The following is a 19165-nucleotide window of genomic DNA, read 5'->3' as shown; positions in this document are numbered from 1 at the left end:
AACAATAAATTTTGTGTTGTCTCACATTGACCAACATCAATAGTTAAGGGTTAACATCCAATGCTAAATTTTAACGAAAAATAAACGAAACAACACTTTTATTTACAGCCTCTGATTTCCCCGAGCTGCATACATAGCTTACCATAAACAATGCCTTATAAATAATAAAACGCATTTCCTTAATGTCTGCTCAAGGTATGTATAGTATGTATTTAATGTCCTCTTATTAAGTTAATTTTTTAGCTTCCAATCAATGAATTGTCTTCTACATAAACATGTACATATGTATATACGTCACATATGTAAATAAAACAATAATATGGAATAAATTTACATGTATTTATATAGGTTTAACAATTAGAAATAAAAATGCGAACACTTTTAGGTTTTTAACGAACCCACTTAGTATTTCTTGGAAAACAGTTTTTTTTAATATTTCAACGTAATTTAAGGTTATTGAACATGTACATCATGTATGTATATATAAACATACATATGTATGTACGTGAGAGGATTTGCTGATAACAAATTAGGCTAAATTAGATTGAGCTATTTATACTAAATTATAAGTATGCGTGTATGTATATATATGGAGAAGCATATTTGCAATTAGGTATGTTTGCATTTAATAAGTATTTTTGTTTGATACATATGTATGTAATTAATAATTTAAAGATAAGGCATGCCTCCAACACGCTTATAATCATTTTCGGACGATTATGATAATTGTTCAGTGTTATACATATGTATGTACATATGTATGTAAGTATATTTGATGTAAATATTTTTGTAGCTTAATACACTTGCAAGGTGAATATGTATGTACATTAGACTGCATCACTCCCCATACAAAAACAAAAAATCGGTACTATTTTTCCATTGGAATTATAATATCTATTATATTTTAAGACGTCCACCAAAATATTTCGGAAAAATATTAAGATTTAAGTGAGCTGGACCGATTTGAAAATACCTCCAAAAATGGAGTTTTTTATGAATAAAAATAGAAATCCCCTCTAATGACAAAACGGTTTAAACTTAAAATATTTACATAAAAATATTTTAAAAAACTAAAAAAAATTTTGAACGGAATCGTAATGATGAGATTTTTGATGCTGTTTTTTAACTTTTTTCAAATATTGGTATAGGAAAAACTTGAATAACTGAACCTAAACTCTTCCGATTTAGACTTAAGAGCTGTCATTGGAAAGGTATTTTCTCACCCTTTTTATTTCTTTGCTAATAAACTCATTCAAAGGATGGATGAGAAAGGTAGGATGAACGAACGTCATTCAAAGTTGAATTGAGATGTGTTGGTATTCGAAAAAACAAGATGGGACGCGAATGACGTTTTTTGGCCAGAAATAGAAACAGTGTGAAAATACCTTTCTACTGAGATCCCATAAGTCTAAATCGGAGCATTTTTGGCCCAGTTATTCAAGTTTTTCGTAAACCAATCTTTGAAAAAAGTAAAAAAAACAGCATCAAAAATCTTATTCTTAGATATGATTCCGTTGAAAAGATGTTTAAATATTTTTATGCAGATTTTTTAAGCTTAATCTGATTTGTCATCTGAGGGGACTTTTTCCAAAAAGTTCTTTAAGAAACTATTTTTATTCATAAAAAACTTCATTTTTTGAGGTATTTTCAAATCGGTCCAGTTCGCTTAAATCTTGATATTTTTCCGAAATTTTTTCGCGGACGTCTTAAAATATAATAAATTTTGTAATCCCGGCGGAAAAACCGCAACTTTTTTTGGTGATGCAGTCTAATGTACATACATATATATGTTAGCATGGAGATTTTTGAATGTAACTGCATTTAATTTTGCTTTATAGTGTATCTACTGTACTATATGTATGTACTTGTATGCATGCATGTATGTAAAATACATAGATTAGCAACAAAAGTTTGCATATATGCTTTTTGCAAATTTGTTGCACATACACATTTTGTTGTAAATCTCTTTAGGCAAGAGTAATTATTTGATTATATAAATCTTGTAATTTTCCGGTTTCTTGAAGTGTACACATACATGTGCAAGCCCTTAGCACTAAACTAATACTTTTTTACTTTTATGTATTGTTATTCTTTTTTTCTACATATACATTTTTAATATCAGAATAATATATAGTCATTTTTTTTTAGCTTACTAAAATTACTTATGTACCTATTATATGATATTTTTTATGTCTAAATATATGTAGATACATAATATGTGTGTTGTTGTTATTGTATATTGCAAGTATAATAAATGTGTTTCTAAATTAAGGTAAATTCAAAATTTCAAAAAAGGTGTACATATATTTCGGTAGTGTAAATAGAACTGATGTGCGTTGTATATGTATGTATTTAAGTTATTACAAAATTTTTATTTATTTATGTATTTAGAGAACTAATAATTACAAATATTTATGCCACAAAGTGTTATCTGAGCCAAGTTTCTTGCTGCTTTATTAAAAAAATGTTTAAAAATAAGTCAACGTTTGAGGTGAATATTTATTTTTGCCATCCATTTCCTTATATTTTTTATTATTCGGAAATAATGCTATTGTCAACTTATACAGTATTTGTACCGTTCATAAAAATCAAGAGCTGTATGTTTATTACCGCCGCAAATTGGGATATAAGGCATTGGTCTTAACTTTTCTTGATATTCTTTAAAACTGCTGTAAAGTACTTTCAACACCAGATGCTGTTAAAGTCGGGGCAAACTTTTCTTCCTTTTTTATAGTTGTATATATTTGCATATTTTTAAATTACAAGTCACTTTAATGCTGATTTAATTGGTTCATAATATTATTCCTTTTGAATGAAAATCAACTGCAAATTAGTTACAATATTGGTAGTGCTTTTATGGAAAATAATATGACTGCAAATAATTTTTTTTATTTACATTGCATTAAAAGTACCATTTTTTTCGGTATTCAGTGGCAGGCTGTATATCTCATGTTTGTCAGGTAGGTAGATACATATGTTATCACCTCTGAAAAAAATTGTGAACATATATGACCACGCCAGTCGTGAAAGACAGCATAATAATAATAAGTTACAAGAAATCATACCTGTGCGTTTGATCATCACTTATGGTGATTTCGCCTTTGATTGCCTCTTTCTCTTTTCGTGTTTGATTCTAAACTAAAGGCAAAGGGTGAAACAATTTTGTAGTCGTTTCAAAGAACCTGTTTTTAATCGCAGAAATACAATCGGAGGTTTGCCATTGCCTGCCGAGGGACGACCGCTGTTAAGAAAACCCCCTTTTCTATATTTTTTTGCAATGTTGCTTTGACCAGGGCTTGAACCCAGGCATTGCGGAGTGGAAGCGCACATTGCTTACCACCACACCACAGCGCCCGACGCTCTAACATAAATATAAATACGAAAAATGAGTTCAGGTATAGCAGTGTAAAATATATATGATTGTGACAATTAGAGTTTTAGCGCGCTTGATTTGATGTTCATCCCACTGTGCGCCCATTGATCAGCGTAAGCTCCATCAGCCTATCAGAAGCGCCATAACAATATGGCTTCTGCCAGGAATTAAGGACCCATTGGAAATGCAAGAAAGATTTACTGATACCAGTGGATTTGCTAACAACTGATTTGAAAGCTTTACACCTTTAAACGTTTATTCCAAGCGCTAATTTGGCACAGCTGTAAAATCGTTTGGTAACTTCTAAATGTACCTTATAAAACATCGTCTGAGGCCAACTGCATAATACATACTTCTATAACCGGTGTGGGTGAATTCCGCTGTTAAACATCGATAAAGTAATAACAATAATAATAATAATAATAATAATAATAATAATAATAATAATAATATTAATAATAATAATATAAGTTGTTGTTATAGTTGTAACCCCTTAGCACAAAGCTAAAAAGAAATCGAAAAAAGAAAGGATAAATGTATGCATAAAAAAAATATATGTATTTTCAAATGGAACCGAAACCTGAGCTATGAACTCCCACTGATAAAATTCCATGTAGGAAAACCACCTGTCTTAAAATATCTTACAGCTGGCTAAAAAACATATGTGCGTATGTTAGGGTGGGTAATTTTTTTTTTACTATGCGTGTATATCATAGGAGGATTCTACATGGAATTCTAAGCAAATTTACGGAAGAAACCGTGGGTCTAAAATAAATTTGGAGTTTGCCAAATTACGAAAATAGGTTTGGAAGAAAATATGAAAATTAAAATTTTTCACCCTCTGGTGAAAGTTTTGAGAACAAAATAAGTACAGTAATGGATTCCTCATACCAAAAAGCCCTTCCAGCATGTTTTTATACAAAATTTAAACACTTCTTTACGACACTACGACAAATGCTAAGGAACCTATTTTCGCAATTTGGTAAACTCGAAATTGATTTTAGACCCATGGTTTCTTCTGCAAACTTGCTAAGAATTATACGTATGTACATAGAATCCTCCTATGTTATACACCTGTAGACGAAAAAATCTCCCATACAAATTGACCCGCCCTTATATATGTAGGTATACTATTTGTATGGCCATTTCTTTCTCTACGTTTTTGAAACTCTAATACTCTTAACTCAATTGGAAATAGTAATTGGCATGAATAGGCTATGAGGAAAAGTATAAAAGCAGAGTCTGCAAAGCTCGTAGCTCTGTTACAAATTAGAAATAAATCAAGAACACTCTACATACACATCATCTCAAAACTAAGTCATCGGGCTTTAAATTTTATTCACATCATTTCTTTAATGCGTAAAATATTGGTATGTGTATTAACGGTTTTTATATAGAGGCTTGTGAGTTTTGCGTGACAGATGTATTCTGTTTGAAAGGTCAAACGCAATTTTTAACTAGTATACTCATAATAACTTATTTCATTTGCACGCATACCGTGAAGGACCGCTTTCGAACAAATTCGAAATCTTGCAATTTTGGGAAGTACTCTCACATTATGTTACATGCATCGTCTCAATGGGATTCCACAATTCGGGTTGATTTAAGACAAATTAAAAGTGAATTTCCCCGAGGCGCATTTTCAACCCTCAATTTCAATTTGAAATTATAGCTGTTTACATGATCATCTTAATTTCGGTTTGTTTTTGTTTAATATTTTGTGTTTTATGCTTTGTTTTTTTTTTTATTTGTTTGTTATTGAAGTTTGTTTTTCTTCTTTTCGCTCATTAATATTTCGAAATAAATACTCTGTACAGTTGCATTCGCGAAATTGTGGTAATTTCGTTTCAATGTCACTGAAATTGAGATTCATACTAGATTTCAGGTGACAGGTTATTGTAAAGCCAATTTGCGAATCGTATCGTCATTTCAGCTGAAATTGAGAACAGTGTTGAAATTGCGCAACATGGGCGTCGTGGAAACTGCCTATAAGTAAAGTTTTTTAAAACTTGGCCGACAGATTACAAATTGGGCTTTTGTGTATTTACTTTTAAATATAAATTCTACAAAATTTAAAAATATCAGCTGTTGAGAAATTCTTTCAAAAATGTTTCTAAACATCATATGTGTATGTACATATGTTTTTATTTACGTACTTATGTATGTATACGTAAGTAATAGTAATTCTAATATGAATCTCAGGCATTACAAGCTAATTACAATACATTCGCGCTCAGACTATAGTAACTGTTGGATAGAAATTGCCATTGCTGCCATTAGACGTTTGATAGACTTGCAGTGGGTTTTGCTGTTGTTGTTGCTGCTGCTGCTGCTGCTGCTGCTGATAAACAATTTTGCTTGCATGTTGCACATGTGTTTGCTGCTGTTGTTCCGTCTGTGCCAGTGCCTGCTGCGTATGCAGATGCTGTGTATGATGATTTTGGTTGGACTGACACGTCGCTAGCTTTTGTTCGCCATTACCCAAACGGACACCAACACCGACACCAATGCCATTGTAGCCACTCTGCTTGACATTCCTAACACCCTCAATTGCTTTTGCCTCGTAATTATTGCTATTACCATTCGCATATCCATTGCTGCCACACGAACCTGCTGACCCACCATTGCACAAGCCATTGTTGTTTTTGTATACTTTCGAAAGGCCATTCGTACGACTATTACACATCCCAACACTACTACGAGTACCGTTACCACTAATTTTTCCGCCCGCTGCTTCACACTTCACACTGACTTTGTCACTGCCATTGCTTATTGCCGTATTGTTGCTGCCATTACTTTGAGTAGCAGCAGTCTTGCCATTGCCAACAGCATTCCATTGCCATTGCTTCAATGGTTCGCCGATTAGTGTAATTTTCACGGGCTTGTAAATGTTTGCGGTTGGCGCGTGTTTTCCTGTGCCAGCGGCTGATGTCTGGGTCAGCGTAGCGGCTGTTGTGGGTGCTGTCGCTGTTGGCTTTTCCCACGCGATTGAAGCACGTCGCGGTGCCATTGCCAACTGTTGATTGTTGTAATTGCTCAGAGTGGTCGATATGATGGTGTGACGTCGTATTTGTTGAGATGCTGCTTCTGTAGCGGCAACTGGGAGATTATTATTGCTGCCATTGCAGTTGTGTTGCAGTTGTTGTTGGTGGTGTGGACAAAGAGTGTGGTTGTTGCTGTTGTTGGCGCTGCTGCATATGCTGTTGTTATTGCAACTAGCTGCGGGATGATAATGCGTCGTGTAGCTGGTGTACTCGGGTTTACTTCTATGTGATTTTCAATGATGGCAAGCGCACACAATGTTGGGGGGGCCAAAAAGAAATGAATAGAGAAGTAGAGATTAGAATGGCGTTATGTTGTTTTATTTACAGTACAATTCGATGTCGTGCAATTTCGTAAACTTATGAAGTGATTTTGGTATTAGTATGAATATAGTGGTATGTATGTATGTATGTATGTGTGTACATATAACTAATCGCATGCTTTTTTTCTAATTTTCGTTTGCACAATTGAATGCTATCATTGACTAACTCAAAAACTTTTCTACAGATGTACCTTTTATAGTATGTTAATAAAATGGTCTAAATGCATGTGAAGAAGGAAAATCCGAATTTCTATGCTCTCACCCCATGTTCCATATTTTAAAAAAATATACCCCGGTTTTTGAATTTGAGATTAAAAATTATTTAGAGGTCGCTCAACCTGCTCAGAGTTTTCCATGTATTTTATATGGAAAAAACAGCTTTTTGTAGAACTTGTATAGAATTATTAAAATCAATATTTTTCGATCGGAAAACTTTGGTTTAATAAACAATTGGGTTTGTTATTCAAAGTCTCCTGAAGAGAAACAAAGTTTTCCGATCGAAATTTTTTTTTCTGATTTTCAAGAAATCTATACCATTTCTACGAAAACTGGTTTTTCCCAAAAAAAATACGTGGAAAATTTTGAGCGACCTTTAAATAGTTTTTGATAAAAAAAACTATAAAAATGGGGTATAATTTTTTCAGTATAGAACAATCTTAGTGGGTGAGGGCCTTAATATTCCGACTTAGCTTTTTTGGACCACCCTAGTGTACACCCATGCGATGTACTTGGAAGAAGTCAAACAGAATTCTAAAGACTTAGGAGCGGCTAGACTCCCCATAAAATTATGATTTCCTTTAGGTAACTAGCCTTGCTCAGACACAGCTTTCAATCATCGAGGGTGTCTGTGTGGTAAATCCATTTTCCAAAGCACAGATATGTGCCGTGTGGCCTGGAAACTTTAATTTAGCGCTGCTATTTGTACTTTTCCAAACATTATTTCCTAATACTGAATTTTTCTCAGGTCGCCTCTCAGGCTAAGGTGGCGATTTCGGTTAGCGCGATTTTTACTCGCACGGCGTCGCTTTGACACTGAAATGCCTACATTTGGTATACTGTGGTTTTGGAAAGTCACTCGTATATTAAGAAAGGGTTATAGCTTATATTCTTCTTCGTATTTCTTCTGTATTCTTTATTGGCGAGGAAACTGCGTAAGCGATTTAATTCTTTAAAGTTTCTCTACAACTCAGAATACTCTGAAAATATGGTTTGTAGGGCAGATAGTCCAATATACGTATATAGGTGTAAACACCCACTATCAAATTTTAGTGGCTCACACACTTGGTGCTGCATAAAAAGTTTTCGGTCGCTGTACGGTTCCATTTTAAGCGATTTACTAACATTTAATCAAATAATTTGGTAAGTGAGCAAACTAAGTACTTGTTTATCTGTCAATACAGGCCGTATGCAGGTCTTATGCTGCAATTGTTCGCATCTCAAAACTTTTGATGAATTAATTTTGAATACTTATATATATTATTTTTATAATATTCAGGTTTTTTGACTTAAAAAAAAAAAAGTTTTAAGCATTCAGTTGCGCAAATTCAATAAACCAAAATACTTTACCATAAAATGTTTCTTGTTATATTTTGTTAGTGACATGAAGGCATTACCTCACAAGTCTATTAAATTGCCGCATGCAATTAAAAAAGTTTCAACAGTTTTAAAGAATTTTTTGTGTGTTTCACATTTTTAATAATATATAGTTTTATTATCTAATTAGGATACTACGATCATTGCATTTATGTTAATAATTAAAAATAATTTGAAAGGCAATTTTTAAAATTTGTTATAAGATTCATAAATAAAATTGACAAAGCTATGGGGCTTGCTAATGTTAGCGGTCATTTCAAGCTATGTATACTCGTAAACCTATTTATGTACAATACTATAATATACAATATAATTTTTAATACATTTCAAAGTGTTATTTTCCATTTCAATTTAATTTGATTTACATTTTTCATTCCACTATTCTTGTAGAATGCGAAATTTTGGATATAAAAATGTTTTTACTTCACAAAATTTCAACATAGTAACAAGAAACGTCTTAGCACTTTTTGTTTATAATGCGAAAATCCTGCGTTTTAAAACAAATTAACGTTATTATAATAAATCTAAAGTGCTGAAGCTGGGCTTGCTTAAATTCCTCACTATGCTATACCGGATCAATCGTTTTTTCAGTAGTTTTAGTTTAAAGACTGGTCTTAAATTCCGCTTGAATTTGTTTCTAAATAAATAAATTATAATATCAATTACCATTTTTTTACATATATATATGTTGAATCTTATCAAAAATATTTGCGAGCAAACTGTAGATATTCTGTTATTCTTTTTAGCTTGTTTTCTTACTGAATATACATTAGGGCAGGTAAAATTTTTTCTCTACTTTGTTTCACCGACTGACGTATTCTACTGGCAATTCATGGAAACGTAGCTTTTAAGGGGTTTCGAGTCTGCTTATTTTTAATTTTTATTTATTATCTAATTCATAACCAATTTATTTTTTTTTAACTTACTTCAGTTCAATTAAATTGATGCGATAAGCAACATATTTTTGCAAAATGGGTATCAAACTAAGGTGGCTTAAGAAAGATTTATTTTCAAACAAAATTTTGAAGGGTGCCGCCACCTGTTTAGAAAATTTAATTAAAAAATTTTAAATGTTTCAATATGGGTTTCAAAACTAACTGATTCGTTACTTCGCCACGACACGAAATTAATGCGGACAGTGATAAATTCTTTCCTTTGAAAAATTCGTCTAACTGCTCGTGCGCAAAATCCATATACACACATTTCTTAAAAAAAAATTACAAAATATATCTAAAAAAAACTAATTGATTAGGAATTAACGACTAAAATTAGAAATAAGGGGGCTCGAAATCTGTTTAAGAGCTAAGTTTCAATGGACTATTTTAGTCAGAATTGCCAATAGAATACTTCAGTCGCCGAAGCAAAGTCGGTTATGTTTGTTAAGAACAAATCGACCCGCCCTAGTGTACATATTTTGTTTTAGTATTGCTAGTATTATGTACATACAATGTATGTATTTTTTTCTTATCAAAAATTTACAATCATATTTCGATTAAATTTTGTTAATTTCATTTATATTGTCTTTACTTTCATCCAAAAATAAGTCATACTTATTTCAAATTGCTTGTTAATTTTTTTTTTCTTAAGTGCTACTTTAATAAACATAGCTTACTTTGGTTTTAAATTAACTATAATAAAACTTAAAAAAAAAAAATATTTCATATAAGAGCAAAGACACTGTAATCGAAAAAAATGTAAGCGAAATTCTTTTCAACTATTCATCAGTGTGTCCTTGTAGTGAACAGCAATAACTAATTTGAATAACTCACTCAGTTTTTAACCGATGTTTGAAAATAAGCATTCGTTTTACTCGCTATTGAATAGTCTTGTGGTAAATTCAGAGTTAGTATAGCTGCTTCATAAAATAGTGTCAAAATGCATTGCCAAAATTTAATCAAGACGTACATCATTCGAGAGGTCTAATGATGATTTCGTTTTTACCAAAAAATGTCGCCTTTTAATTGCGCCTTACTCTTTTCGTTTTCAGTTATAAAATAAAGGCAAAGGGTGAGAAAATTTTGTGTTCGTTTCTTAAAATGTCACCCTATTGTAAGGCCAAAAAGCACATTCCATGCGCTTTGAAGCTTTGTCAGGGGTGATGGTTGCCCTGAAAATCAGATAGTTGCTTAAAACGACAATTTTATGAATTACGTGAGCTAACGGAAACGGACAAGTAGGCAAAAACATGCCCTTTTACAAGGTTGAGTGTAACATCTAACACATTTTACACCGGGAAAGGGCCATATTTTTTGGCAGAAAAGAAATCACAATACGGTAACCGGTGAGAAAAGGAACGTCGGTTGTTAGGGTTTTTAAGTGCGCAAAGGTATGCAAATCAAGCTTTTGGGGGTGTTCGGCCGATTTCATATTTCGATTCTTGTTTTGCTCGATAAGATCTTTATGAAAACAGCGCTTGCCGGGTACTTTGGAATGTATAATTTGTTGAATAAATAACTAATAATAAATTGAAATAATTCAAACAAAATAAACTTATACTTGGTGTTCATTTAATTTGTAAAGCTCATCTTTTTTTGTATACATATTTTTTTTTACTAAGTATTAACTCATTTTAATTTCCTTATATTTCTAAATAGGTAGCGACTAACAAATTAATTTGTGTTCTATTAGCTTTAAAGACAAGATGAACAATTGTCAATACATGAATAGGTTATATGTAGTATACAAATAATGTTAATGGCGCATAAAACCATAACAGCCATGATAAGATCACAAAACAGTACCTGTTCTTCGCCAAAGCGTAGTCTATAAGTTTTTACCAGTTGACACAATTCAGTAGAATGTTTTGGTGCGTTATTGTGTAATAATGTGCAAGTACGTGTGTATGCATGTGTTTGTGTGTGTATGTGTGCGTTAACATAATGCATATTTTTTATTTAAATATATTATTATTTTATTTTTTATAAATATAATAATTCCCGAAACCCATTTAAAAAAGGCAGCATGAAAGAGAAATTTATGAGATTAGCTATTTTTATGAAGCAATATACATACTTTTATAAGGAAGTGTGAAAGTAAGAAAAATGTTGGAAAAAATTGCATGTAAATAGTGCGAATATACATATACGCTCTGTAACTAAGTTCAGGTACATACATATCTATGAAAATAGGTTTACATAACTATTCAATGATGCATAGAAATTTTGAAATTAGAAAAAAATTAATTATTTCTGGAACGTAGCCTAACTGAAGTATGTACTACATAATTAAACAAGCACGTTAATTAATTTCCCTCTTCCCAACTCCTACAAACCATTGTATATTTTTATACTACATTCATTGGTTGTTAGTATTCTTTTTGTTTTTTTGTCTTTCTAATTTCACGAAATTTCGCAAAAACAAATTGCTTAAGGCAAAATTCGTTGTAGATAGTGAAAGAAACAAAAGATGTTCGTCGCAAGCAAATCGCTTACATTGCGCACACGTAAATGGAGCCAATTGGCCCAGCCATGGCGGTATGCAACTAGGCCGCGATAATAGTGATGATGCATGTAGTTGCTGCAGTTTGTGTTGTAGCATGTCAAAATATTGCACGAAAGCTGTCTGCAATTTGCAGCCAAACAACGCCAACTATGCAAATCGGCGCAACTGCGCGTGAAGCGCAACAACGTTGCACATGCAAATGCAACAAGCCGTTGCAAGGTGCTATCGATGCGACTAAGGCACGATCGCCAGCCATCATAGTCAACAGCTACACCAACACCAACACCGATGCCGCTTTGGCTACTTGGCGCTGTGATGCCGTTTAGGCAACCGATTACAATGCCACCGAAGTTGTCTTTGAAATGTTGCAATTTGCGGTGAATTATAGTGAAGAAGCGCCGTGCAGCTGCTGGAAAGGATGCGATTAGTATCTGACTGGAGGCAAAATGTTTTGTGGGTATTTTAGTTTTAAGATAATTGAAGTATTGTAAAGCTTTTCGCTTGCAATAACAAGCGAGTCGGAATAGTAGTGGGTTTTCGTGGTGTTGCATAGAGACGCTGTTGGGAGGAAATTCAGTAATAAATTTAGTTAAAGAAAATAAATTTGAGTTGTACTTAAGAACTAAGAATAAATTAAATAAAGAGAGATTAATTAAAATCGGTTTTGATATTTTTACAAATGGTATTAGAATAAACCTTACCTTGACAATCCCTCCGGACCATATGAATAAGGTCGTGTCTGTTGGCATATCAAAAAACACGGATGAAAAGAATTAACCAATAAAGATGAGATTTCATGAGAGTTTATTAAAAAAAAAAATTTAAAAAATAATTTCTTTTTATACCTATTGGATACATACCCTATCTGTTTGTGTTGCTGTATTTATGCATTCCTTTGTGGTGTCACTACTGATTTCCGGCCTTTTCAACTCCAAACATTCAATTTTATTTTTTTGTAAACGTATTGTGCGTTCACGATCTTCGACCTCACCCTAGTGTTGTTGCGTGATTGAAATTTTATACAAAAATATTTTAGAACTTCAGATAAGAAAACGTAGATATTTGTTAAGCTAATATTAAGAAAAAAAAACAATCATAACATAGTTTCAAAGTAAAAATTAGGCAAATAGTTACTGATGTGAATTATGTGAGTGAGATTGTTCGTACGGTTGTGTAAAAGGAGATTTTTTAATTGGTTTAAAAAAAAAATTAAGTTTTTTCCTCCTAACATCGGAAGCATTGGCAAAAATGCAGCTTGTGCCTAGGTTGTTAGGGGAAATCCCATACTGACAGCGGCACTTATCAGATACAAGGAGATTTCCTTAATCTGCTACAAAGTTTCTTGATTTATATATCTTTGAAGCCAGGCACCTATACCATATACATAACTATAAGTATGTGTGACATCCCTGTTTTCCAGCCCAGATTCTATGGGCTTTCTTTGCAACTTTGTTGATTGCCATTGGTTTCGGTATGTATCTTGTGAACTAGTGGAATTTTCTACAACTCGGTATCGCGCTAGTTAGCTAATGCGTTTTTGAACCGAATTCTGAGATAGGGCTTTGTTCAATCAAATTCTGTGGTAGGGCGTTTTTCAACCAAATTCTGAAATAGGGCGTTCTTGAAAAGTTTTCTGAGACAGGGCGTTTTCGAACTGGCTGCCAAGATAGGTCGATCGTCTGCTCAGGTGTCGATATGAAAATATCATTTCGTATTTCCATACTAAAGTCATCCATTTCACATAAGAAAAGCGTAACACACAAAAATATCTCTTAAACTCCAGTCGCTTACCAACTATTAATCAGGAGCAACTTACACAATCCATCATAAGCAGCAACTTACTGACTAATTATTAGTTGTAGAATTAACTTCATACTCTAATTTTTCTTCTCTTTCATCTCTTGCTTATAGTGATACCTTGCTATGCAAATAACTAAAATTCGAAACATATCCCATACAAAATGTATGAAAATATTAGGTGATACGAACGTAGAACTACTTTGCCTTTAAGAACTTCGGTACTCAAACCATGAAAAAGTCACCTTTATCATAAAATAAGTTTTATTAAAGGGTACGGTGTTCAAAAATATTAGCACAAGGCTATCATGAAATTTTATGATCGTAAGTAGTAATTTGGTTGTCAAGATATTCACAATTCGTACCACCTTTTTTTGTATTTACATAAGGGTTAAAGTTGAGATTTGTGTCTTATTCACAATGCTGTATGTGGGCTGCTTTGAATTCCAATATGGTGGCTACATAAATAGTAACTCCCTTCAAAACAGTGGCCGGATATGAAATCGGATTCCAAACAGGCACCGTTTTGTAGAAAAGTGTTGAACACTCTTTCTACCCGGCTAATAGACAATAATTAAAAGAAATGTTCGTACAGTTTTGTAAGTAAAATTGTGGTTTGTTTTTATAAATGCAATATTTAAATCAGTTTGTAATGAACTTTGCTGTCTAACTCCTGAATGATTCCCTTTATAAGGTTGTTACATCCTTGCCTAAAATATGTTTTCAAGGACTTTCTCACTTGGGTGTTTCACTTTTACAGCTAACGCAGACACTTTTGTAGGTAACCCCGCAAAGTTGTTGCAGACCAGTGGTTTTCTTAGCGTTGATAACTAACTCTTCCTTAAGAGAGTATGTTTGTCTGGAGCCAAGACTTTGCATGTTAGATGCTGTTCATTGTTGAAATAATCTGCAGATGCCATTATATTTATTAAAGATTATTTAAACCTAAAACATGAGAAGGAATTCAATAGCATCTCATTCAGATTTATCCAAGAGGTTTCCTAAAGGATACTAAACTCACAGGAATTTGTCCAACATTAATCACATTACCAGTAGCTTCTCAAAAAAATTCTCCTCTCCTTCACTGCACATCGAATACTTTTGCCACTGCATTCCGATAAAACTACGAATACATATTGCTCCATGTCTATGTAAATACGATAATGACCAGGCGTATTTGGTGCGTTAGTTTAAGGCATATACGAGTAAGTGTAAAAACATTTATTTACATGCTTTTTATGCAATTAAAAATTAGGTACAAGTATATATATGTTTTTACAAAAATAGATTACTAAAAGTGTAATTATGTTTTTTTACAGAAAAACGAATGGAATTCAAAATCTCAAAAAAACAAAAGAAATTAATTTAAGGAACTGAACATGACAGGAATCTGTTTAAACGCTATCTTGTCGCACGTACATACATATGTACATTTGTAAAAATTACCTTAGTTTTAATTAAATTATTGCAGTTAATGTATTGGAAGTCTTTATTTGGGCTATGTGAAAATGTTAAACTTTTACGGGAACTGACTAAAAGGATCTTAATCAGAAAGTTTTATAAAGTTTGTTTTTTTTTATTCAACTTTTTTAGCAACATGGTAAGTATGTATGCCTTCACATAGAAATAACATAAACAGAAAATACTCATTGTATTGCCGTCTCTCAAAAGAAAGGTATTTAGTAGACTTTTAAGAAGAACTCAAATTGAAAGCATAGTCTCCCATTTTATCATTGTCAGATTAAATCAGAACATAACAACGGAAACGAATTAAAACGTGCAAATACCTGAAGGTAAACCACCTGTCTTCGTAGATCGGCTAACTCCACCATAGGGTCATCTGTGTTCGACGATGTTAAGCTGGCCAAGTCCATGTCATCCAGCAGTTTGCTATCTAAGCCACAGGCTGCGAAGAGTTGCCCATTGTCGGTGTCGAATGGGTTGAGAGTATCCGTCTAAATAAAGAAAGGAAATGCCTTTATATATCATTTTAGTTAAATTAATTGTAAATATCTATATATATGTAAACATATTTAAAACAGAAGGGTTCTATAAGTTTTAAGTGGGTGAAGAATAGACGAGTGATAACGAATAGGCTTTCTTTCAATGACAACCCGCAGTGCGGATTTCATTTAATGGCACAAAATGTCGGTCACTATTACATACGTGTGTAATTGTAATGGAAATGTCTATTTATAAATGTGAGGCAAGAAACAAAACGAGCACTCATACATGGAATCTGTCATAAAGTTACATACAAAGTATTTTAAATGCAATATCATATGTATGTACATCAGAATTGTAATGGGATTTTTTCTAAAGCCTAGCTTATAGCTACAAAAAAACTCGGTAGTCGAGCTACATACTTGAGAAAATGGAATCAAGGATTAAAAAAAATTCTCGCAGAGTATCAATGTGGGATTTGACCAAGAAGCTCAACAACAAATCGAGTTTTCGCTATTAAACAGTCCATGGAAAAGTTTTGTGAGCATAATATTCATTTAAAAGTGCTTTTTATTGATTTAAAGCAACCTGGAGCTGCTAATAATAATAAACGATTGGCGCTTGCACATATGTTAGTGTTTGGCCGAGCTTCTCCTCCGATTTGTGGCGTGCGCCTCGATGTTGTGTCCCAAAGTAGGCCCCTACAGTTTTACGCCGACTCCGAACGGCGATTGTATTTTTATGAGAAGCTGTTTTTCATGGCAGAAGTACACTCGGAGGTTTGCCATTGCCTACCGAGGGACGACCGCCGCGGAAAAAACCTTTTTTCCATATATATATTTTTTTGATGTTGCTTTTACCAGGGCTTGAACCCAGACGCAGCGGAGTGGAAGCGCGCATTGCTTACCTCTACATCACAGTGGCCGAGCAGCTAATAGAAGGCAAAAATATAATTCCATTCATCAAAGCACATTAAACAAGATGGCAAGGACTCATAGTAAGGATGAAATCTACGAGAGCACAAAAGAAAGTTGTAGACGCTAAGGCTTTCACAACTAAAGCAAAGGGTATACGACGATCAAGATGGTCGGACGAGCTGGAAAAGGATATGAAAAGTGTGAAGATAAAGAACTGAAGAAGGGCAGTGAACGATCGAGTCCATTGTGCAGCAGGCCGAGGCTCACTAAGAGTTATAGCCGAAAAAAATGATGATGATCATGGTGACCGCCAGTCAATACAAGAGCTCTGGTACTCGATTTCAAAAAATATCGTTTTAAAACTATGGAGTGAAAAGTATCGGTATCGAATGCCAAAATTATCGATTTGGTATCGTATCGTACGAAAATTCGTGTCCCTATGCATACGTTTTTACCAAGTCATATTTTGTGAGTGGTGCTTTTAAAAAAGAATCATCTTTAAAACTACCCAGGCTTAGATTTGAATACGCTCAAAGACTACATACTAACTATAAACATGGATAATTTTTACAGGTGAACATCTGTCACCTCTGAATTTTTTTATTTTTATTTCAAGCAATTTTTTTCTTACATTTTCACAAAAAAGTTCTTCCATAATCGACCTATTTACAATACAAACTCAATGCCATGATACAATAACTTTTAGATGGTAGTTTCACTTCAAAAATTTCTGACATAAACCGTTATTGTTAACAAACGCACAATGTTGCCACTGTAACGATATTGAACTAGGTTTTCATTTATTATTTTATGTACCATGTATTTTATTTTTACTCAGCAATGCACGACCGTTTCGCACAAACAAATTTGCGCTTGAGAACTTAACGGAACACAATATAAACTCAATTTATAATGAAAATTATTTGAAATGTTTTGAAAATTTTCATACTTTCTTTGCTTAATTTTACCAACGGCAAAAAGGTAGATTTTTTTATTTAATAAATTGGTACCACAAAAAATACGAAACACGATCTCTGTCAGATAGCTAACAAGGCGTCTAAAAAGAATAAGAAGAAGAGGATGTGAAACTACCTTCAAAAAGTCATTGCGTCCTGGTCGATATGTCAAGCAAAAGGAGTTTACAGCAAACATTTCGATCAAGCGTACTATGTAACAGGAATTAGTTTATGAACGTACCCTCATCAAATGATCTTCGTCCTTTTGATTTATTCATGAAATGTCAAAAGTGTATGTATGGATTTCGAAAACAAAATGCGGTGCAGAATTTTAAATGAAAATCAGCAGCGTGGTAAAACCAAATAATTTTTTACATGCAAATAGAAAAGACAAAACCAAATTTAATGTTCAAAAAGTTATATCGTTAGCTTAGAGAGCAAAGTTGCAAAGCCCATTTTTTTTATTTTACAGAAGAGGAAAAAACTTCTTATAGCCATTTCCTAGCAAAACTCCACACGAATAAGAAGGATTCGATCCGTATTAAAAGATTTCGTATTATTTCGGATTTTGTCGGTTTTTCGGTGCCTCTTTTGGACTTTAGCAAATTTTTCTTTCATTGAATATAAACGAGAAAAAATAAAACAAGTGCCTTTTGAAGCGATGCATTTTTAATATCCTTGCTTCCTATATATATTAAAATATGAGTTTTCATAAAAAGTGGACCTAGCAAATTTTCACTCTAACCTAGCGATTGATGTTTTATACATATACAAGTGTAATATGAATACAATAATCTTATGTACATACAAAAGGGTAAACAAATTAATAAATTTTGCAATATCACTGACAATAATTCAGTCCAAAAAACTAATCACAAAATACCTGTAGATTTTAGTCACACGTAGAAATAAGAAACGAGCAATTATATTTAAATGAAAAGTTGAAAAATATATACAAAAAAAAAAAAAATAATAATAATACAGTCTAAATTCGGACGTTTCGGATCATTAAATACCCGGGGCACGTATTAAATATAGTTTTTCACCTTCACCTCAAGGTTTTGCTTTTATGTGACAAGTACAATAATTATACCGAGTTTGATACAAATTTATTGAACGGTTACCGAGATACACATATCGAACACCGTTTTCAAAAGAGACATAACTCAAAGTTACCCGTTCGTCAGAAAATGCGAAAAACTATTTCTTAACACATGCTAATCATATGGGCAAGGAAGACTTTACCTTAGGGTTTTTCAACAAATTATAACCAAAATTTACCCAAGTTCTGTGCACATTTTCAGTGCATAACTCCAAAAATGCCAAATTTTGAGTTGTGTCACTTTTTAAGATCGTATGCGATATGAAGTCGGTACCACGCCCGTTTTAAAAAATTGTTTGTTATAAACTTCATTTTTTGCTAAATAGTTATTACAAACATAAATGTTCAATAAATTAGCTTCAGTATACATATACTCATTTATCGAAGATTCGTACTTCCCCAAATAACTGTTTTATTGGATGTGGGCGTGGTTATTGGTCAATTTTAAAAATCTCAGCCATTTGGTGCGTTGTACCAAGGCCAACAACTGCGCTAATTTTGGTAAAAATTGGCGGAGCGGTTACCAAGATATACACATGTAATCATAAGTGTGCGTTGTTACGCCCATTTTCCGCAAACTTATAATATTCTTATTTCTCGCCTAAAAATAATTGTAACTGTTGATTAAGCTTCACTAGTTACTTAAATATCGCAGTTTTCGAATTTCTGAAAGCTACC

General features: G+C 33.0%; 1 protein-coding gene across 1 annotated transcript; it reads right to left on the bottom strand.

Moving 5' to 3' along the window:
• Positions 1 to 4538: 4538 nt before the first annotated feature.
• LOC108375703 (myb-like protein P) lies at positions 4539 to 17643 on the bottom strand. Its single transcript, XM_017631847.1, has 5 exons — positions 17627 to 17643; positions 15356 to 15523; positions 12632 to 12763; positions 12473 to 12510; positions 4539 to 6639 (listed from the first exon to the last, which is right to left on the bottom strand). The coding sequence occupies exons 1-5, from the start codon at positions 17630 to 17632 to the stop codon at positions 5607 to 5609; spliced, it is 1377 nt and encodes a 458-aa protein (XP_017487336.1). The 5' UTR covers positions 17633 to 17643; the 3' UTR covers positions 4539 to 5606.
• Between the last annotated feature and the right edge of the window lie 1522 nt (positions 17644 to 19165).

This window comes from Rhagoletis zephyria, unplaced genomic scaffold (assembly GCF_001687245.7).
Source record: "Rhagoletis zephyria isolate East Lansing unplaced genomic scaffold, Rhagoletis_zephyria_1.1 Rzeph_scaffold_09326, whole genome shotgun sequence".
In the NCBI taxonomy this organism is placed as follows: Eukaryota; Metazoa; Arthropoda; class Insecta; order Diptera; family Tephritidae; genus Rhagoletis; species Rhagoletis zephyria.
This window is presented reverse-complemented; position numbering and strand designations above follow the sequence as displayed.

Excerpts from the sequence above, each read along its gene's own strand:
- LOC108375703 (XM_017631847.1), bottom strand. Across the intron at positions 12,764-15,355 it reads GACAGGTGGTTTACCTTCAG|GGTGAGGTCGAAGATCGTGA; the intron begins GTATTTGCACGT and ends CAACAACACTAG. Across the intron at positions 12,511-12,631 it reads CAGCAACACAAACAGATAGG|ACACGACCTTATTCATATGG; the intron begins GTATGTATCCAA and ends ATATGCCAACAG.